Source organism: Bison bison, unplaced genomic scaffold, assembly GCF_000754665.1.
Source record: "Bison bison bison isolate TAMUID 2011002044 unplaced genomic scaffold, Bison_UMD1.0 scf7180017864240, whole genome shotgun sequence".
NCBI classification, from domain to species: Eukaryota; Metazoa; Chordata; class Mammalia; order Artiodactyla; family Bovidae; genus Bison; species Bison bison.
Window position 1 is genome coordinate 1,114,901 of NW_011494812.1, and position 5,917 is coordinate 1,120,817.

The following is a 5,917-nucleotide window of genomic DNA, read 5'->3' on the forward strand; positions in this document are numbered from 1 at the left end:
TGGGTTCTTGATAAGTTTTCTGCCTATGGCTCATGGCTTCACATCTGAAACTTACACAGGTTATAATTTTTGGCCAGTCTTGTTTTCCACCTTTTCTATCTTATTCTAGGAATCTTAACTGGACAAAAGTGCCACCTCTCGGCTTTAGTTTGCTTTCTTTCTCTCAGTATCTTACTCTTTCCCTCAGCCATAAGTTCAAAAACATTTGCATGTTTTCTGGTTTGTTTTTCTTCCTTTGTGGCATATCTCTACAATTTGTTTGGAATGGAACCAAAGACATACCTCCTTTCTCTCTATATGCTCCAACTCTGATTAATCCAGGCTTATGTCTTCTTCCATGAGTGATTTTATTTCCCTGGCATTTACTTTAACTCTGGGAAGATAATTGACTAACCAACTGGGTGATTCATTCCTACAGTTACCAAGAAACCTCAAAATGATAACAGAGATTGTCAAACTTCCTGCAAAATGGTCCGTATCCTGACCCTGACCCTTTTCATAGCATCCTTCACCTCCTTGTTTCGAAGGGTATAGATGATAGGATTGAGAAAGGGAGTAAGAAAGGCATACACTAAGGCAATATGCTTGTCTATGCCCTCAAGGAGACTCCCAGGTGAGCCCACATAAACTGTGAAGGCAGAAGCATAAAAAAGCACCACTACAGTTATGTGGGAGGAACAGGTGGAAAAGGCCTTGGCACGGCTGGCAGCTGAGGGCAGCTTCAGCACAGCTCTCAGGATACCCCCATACAGTCCTAAAATGAGCACAAGATTGCACCCTGTGGCCACACCAATCACTGCCCCGTGGACCTCATTATGCCACCTTGTGTCCACACACGCCAACCTCATTAGTGGTGCCAGGTCACAGAAGTAATGAGCCACCTCTTTTAAGCAGAAGGGCAGAGTAGCTGTGAGGCTTGCTGGCACAAGTGCAGCTGAGAAGCCAGCCACCCAGGTGGCCCCTGCTAGCCATAACTGTACCTGTCTGCTCATAAGAGCATGGTAGTGCAGTGGGCAACAGATGGCAAGGTAGCGGTCCAGTGCCATGACACCCAACAGGTAGCACTCAGTCATGCCCAGTGAATGGAAGACATAGAGCTGGACAAAGCACACAGTTGATGAGATGCATGAACGCCTATGGAGCAAGGTGTGCAGCAGTGTAGGCACTGTGGTGCTGACATACCAGAGTTCCAAGAAGGAGAGGACACTGATAAAGAAGTACATGGGTGTGGACAGTCTTGAATCTGTCTGAACCAGCACAATGATGAACAAGTTCCCTGCCAGGGTGAGGAGATAGATGCACAGTGTCCCCAAGAAAGCAAGAGGTTGCAGGGCTCCAGTGGTAGTGAAACCAGCAAGGAGAAAATTCTGGGTCCATGTGTGATTGACAAGGTCCATGATTTCTAGGAACCAGGAGTAAAAACAGAGGATTAATAAACATCAAGGCTTTTACTCTATTCAGAAAATGTCCCTAATGTCAAGAATACTCAATTTGAACACCTTAAAGGAACTTGATATTATCTAAACAATGCTCCTCACTTTGCAATAGAAGAGTTGCAGCCCTAAAGGCACACATGGTGGGACCCAACAGAAACTGTTGTTTCCAGAACTGGAAATAGAAATCAAGGCTCCTCATGCCAGTTCTATTCTTTTCTACACCATAATATTGTGCTCTTATGACTCTAGAAACTGAATTTTTTTCCTGCTCCACCATCAGGAAGCAGGAGACACCTAACTGCTGGTTGAAAACAGTGAAACCAAAGGATGGTAGAGAGGGCAGAGGAAATAGACAACAGTCTTCAAACTTAAACTGTCATTTACTGAGATTTGCAGACAGTAAGAAGAAATAGAGAAGCACACATACATACAGCAGAGGTTCAATTTTCTTAGTACCTTAAGATGACAAAGTTTAAGAAATATACGTTTATGTAAGGTAAATAAACCTTTATGTAAATCTAAAAATGAATATATATATATATATATATATATAATTACTTTACTGTACAGCACATTCTTTTGGGGATGAAACTAATACAATATTATAAATCAACTATACTTCAACTTTAAGTGTGTGTGTGTGTATAAAGGAAAATAAGAGAGAGAAGAAAACCTTTACCTCCATCTTTCCTATAGTTTTTAATGATTAAAAACAGCCATATAGGGCTGTGTTGAAGCCTCTTTCAGAAATACCCTCTAGTGTTTATAGACATTTTTCTAAGGAGTAGAAAAAAGGATGGGAAGTTAAAGAAATGCAAAATTTCTAAGAACTGTTCCCAAAATTTCAGGTCCATAGTGCCTGATAATAGCTCACTTTGAAAGATGATCCACAAAGAAGAAATGTGCCAGGAACTTTCAAAGAGGAAAACCATGAAGACAGAACACCCAGCAACAAGTCCTATTATTTTTAAAAAAGAAAAGGCCTTCCTCTAAGTCAGGGATTCTGCTTTGAGAACTTACTCTATTGCTAACAGGCAGTAAACTTTGGACTAAGCAACTTCTTTTTCTCTAACATAAAAAAGTTTGAACTGATGTTTTCTAAAACTTACAACACAGGTAATTTATAGTTCCCAAAAACCACTGAAAATGTTTCTGGGCTGTGGGAAACGTCAGCACCATGGTTACTAGCAGTTTTTTTCTCATCCCCTAATCCTCTTCTTCAGCTCCACTCATCTCTGATACACTATCCCAAATTACTGTCTGGATGAAATTAATACTTGTAGAATTTCCTTCATCATTCTTTTACCCCAAGACACTTCTGTACTTATATCTCATGTTCCTGGAAATGCTGGCTTCCCAGGGGATGTATAATGTGTGTTCATTGGTGTTGTTGGGTATGATGAGCTCTCAATAGAGGTTCCTCTGGGGGAAGGTTTTTGGGCACAGAAAAGTGATGCAGAGTAGCACTATTTCTCAAATGACTTTTCTAAACCTTGCAACCCTGACTGTTGAGCTCTGGGATCAAGTCTTAAGGAGACTACCTTTTCTAGGCCACTTTGAAAACTTTGCAAAAATTCCATATAGCTTTCTATGGAAAGAGACAACCCATCTTGCATAATTTTATGCACACATACAGAATAGCACACTGAGCGCCCCAGAAGTGAGTTTCATCTTCTGAAAAATTGCATTGCAAGGAGATTTCCCAGTTTCATTTCCATGCAACTCCAATAATAAGAGCCAGGTGATCTAAGAAGAGTAAATCATCAAGTTGTGTTGGGAGCCACCTTAGGCATTACTGACAAAATGGAGGCACGGCCCCAGGCCCCTCTCCTCATTCCACAGGCAAGGACCCGGATGATGAAGTTAGGATGAAGGAGTTAGGCCTTGTAATTCTGACTTGTTTTTTCCTCTCCTCGGCTGAGTTGACTGAAAAGGAATATTAAGGTGCTTGTTGTTCTTGAGAGGAGCATGAGAAGGCACAAAGTCTTCTGCAGCTGTGCTCAGAGAATAATTCATAAAGTTAATCATTGACATTTGTTTAAGGACTTTTACAAAAGAGTGTTCCAGGATGAGCACATAGGCCATAGCTTGAGGCCATGGGAGGGATTGCTATCTAAAGCCTATTTGTGAGGAGAATATTTATGGCAAAGGAGTTTACTGAATTTAGGGCTTAGAAATAATTAAAATAGTTAGAAGTTAAAGATTTAAGGAATGTTGTAAAGTTAGCATATTTTACTATAGCCTATAGAAGTTAAGAATTTTAGAGACACTATAGCTAGAAGTCTTTTTAAGAGATAGTGAGCTCAGGATGTTACAGGCAAACAGGATTTAGGAATATAAGTAGTAAACTGAGGAATGTAGCATGAGTTACAATGTAATCACAAGTTAACTATAGAACACATTAGAGGAGGTAGATAATAGATGATAAGGCTGATTCTGAGAGAATCACTGAAGCAGGCACTCTGTTTGAAGAGCAACAGTGATTTAGGGAGATAATAAATCTGTGAGAGGGGGAACTGAAAATGTCAAACCTCTGACCTACTGTTTTTGTAAAAGTATAAAAGAAAATCCTAAACTTGAAATAAATAGGCAGTCCAAGAAAACTGAGAGGCTGTCTCATTACTCACTGACACCGTTCATCTCTTCAGGTTGAATCCCTGGCTGCTGGAGCTGGACTCCAGCAAAGTTGCTCACTGCTAAACTTACTACAAGTCTCCCTTGTAGCTCAATTGGTAAAGAATCTGCCTGCGATGCAGGAAACCTGGGTTTGATCCCTGTGTTGGGAAGATTCCCTGGGGAAGGAAATGGCAACCCACTCCAGTATTCTTGCCTGGAGAATCCCATGGACAAAGGAGCCGGCAGGATACAGCCCACGGGGTCACAAGAGTTGGACACAACTTAGTGGCTAAACCACCAACTTTACCACTACCTTCCCTTTTGGCTCAGTGATAAAGAATCTGCCTGTGGTGCAGGAGATGCAGGTTCAATCCCTGGGTCAGGAAAGCCCCTGGAGTAGGAAATCAATTTATCCATTGATTCTATTATTGTTGAATATTTACTATGTACCAAACACCATTCTAAACCACAAAACCACCATCATTGCTGTCATTTATACCACTACCACAATTATAATTATAGGGAATCTACATACTGTTTTTTCCAATAGTCATGTCTAGATGTGAGAGTTGGACCTTAAGGAAAGCTGAGCACCAAAGAATTGACACTTCTGAACTATAGCATTGGAGAAGACTCTTGAGGGTCCCTTGGACTGCAAGGAGATCAAACCAGTCAATCCTAAAGGAAATCAGTCCTGAATATTCATTGGAAGGACTGATGCTAAAACTGAAGCTCTAATACTTTGGCCACCTGATGCAAAGAGTTGACTCATTAAAAAGACCCTGATGCTCAGGAAAGATTGAAGGCAGGAGGAGAATGGGACAACAGAGGATGAGATGGTTGAATGGCATCACTGACTCAATGGATATGAGTTGGAGCAAGCTCCAGGAGTTGGTGATATACAAGGAAGCCTGGCGTGCTGCAGTCCATGGGGTCGCCAAGAGTCGGACATGACTGAAAGACTGAACTGAACTGAACATAATGCTTTTTCAGTTTTCCATAGTCATGTCATTTTTTATTACTATCAGCATTATCTTCATAAAAGCCCTACAGTCAGTTCATTTAAATTCTGACTTTGATTGGGCATTTTACACAGGCATGGACTGTTTGGATATAAAAATCATATAAGTAACAGATTGAAAGAATTAATCCACTGGGGAATAGTAGATTTGCACCATAGGTCAGTGTAAATGTGGTTTCACATTTAGGAATCAGAAGCAGAAGAAAAAATAACAGCAAAATTAAATTGGCTATCAGGACATTAACCAGGAAAGGTTTGCAGATAGACCACGTAAACTTGAGAGAATTCATTCCTCAACTCCTCAAATCATCCAGGAAAATCTTCCTGTGAGATCTGGAGTTGTTTTAATGACATTAAAGTGTGATATGTGATTTTGAGTGTTTTTCTTTAGAAAATAATGTAACCTTAAGATTGGAAGAATTAATCCTTGAGTAAAATTTTTGCTGATGCTTGGGCATGTAAAGAATCTCGTTCAGTCTTTTCTAGCCTTCTGTAGAGATTCCACTTCAAATGAAACAACTGGCATTTCTCCAGGATAAATGGTTACAACTACCATTTGATGAAATTGCTGCATCCTTCGCATTCCCAAATACAAAAACACTCCTAATTTGTAGCTGCATTTATGGATCTATAAGACAGATTCTGGGACAGACTTTCCCCATGTTTTGGAGTACTCAGTTGTATACCATCATGGCTTGCACTAAAACAGTATATAAGGCTGTTTGTTTGCCTTCAGAAAACAATCACTATGATACAAATACTTGTTTATAAGAAGTTCAAACACAAACCCAAATCAATACAAAATACATATGTAAAATATATAGCATTATAGATAAATGAGTGA

At 40.1% G+C, this 5,917-nt stretch overlaps 1 protein-coding gene across 1 annotated transcript; it reads right to left on the bottom strand.

Annotated features, from left to right (window-relative positions):
• Nucleotides 1–452: 452 nt before the first annotated feature.
• Nucleotides 453–1,397, bottom strand: LOC104993616 (olfactory receptor 6N1-like). The gene has a single exon (XM_010846932.1). The coding sequence runs from the start codon at nucleotides 1,395–1,397 to the stop codon at nucleotides 453–455; it is 945 nt and encodes a 314-aa protein (XP_010845234.1).
• Between the last annotated feature and the right edge of the window lie 4,520 nt (nucleotides 1,398–5,917).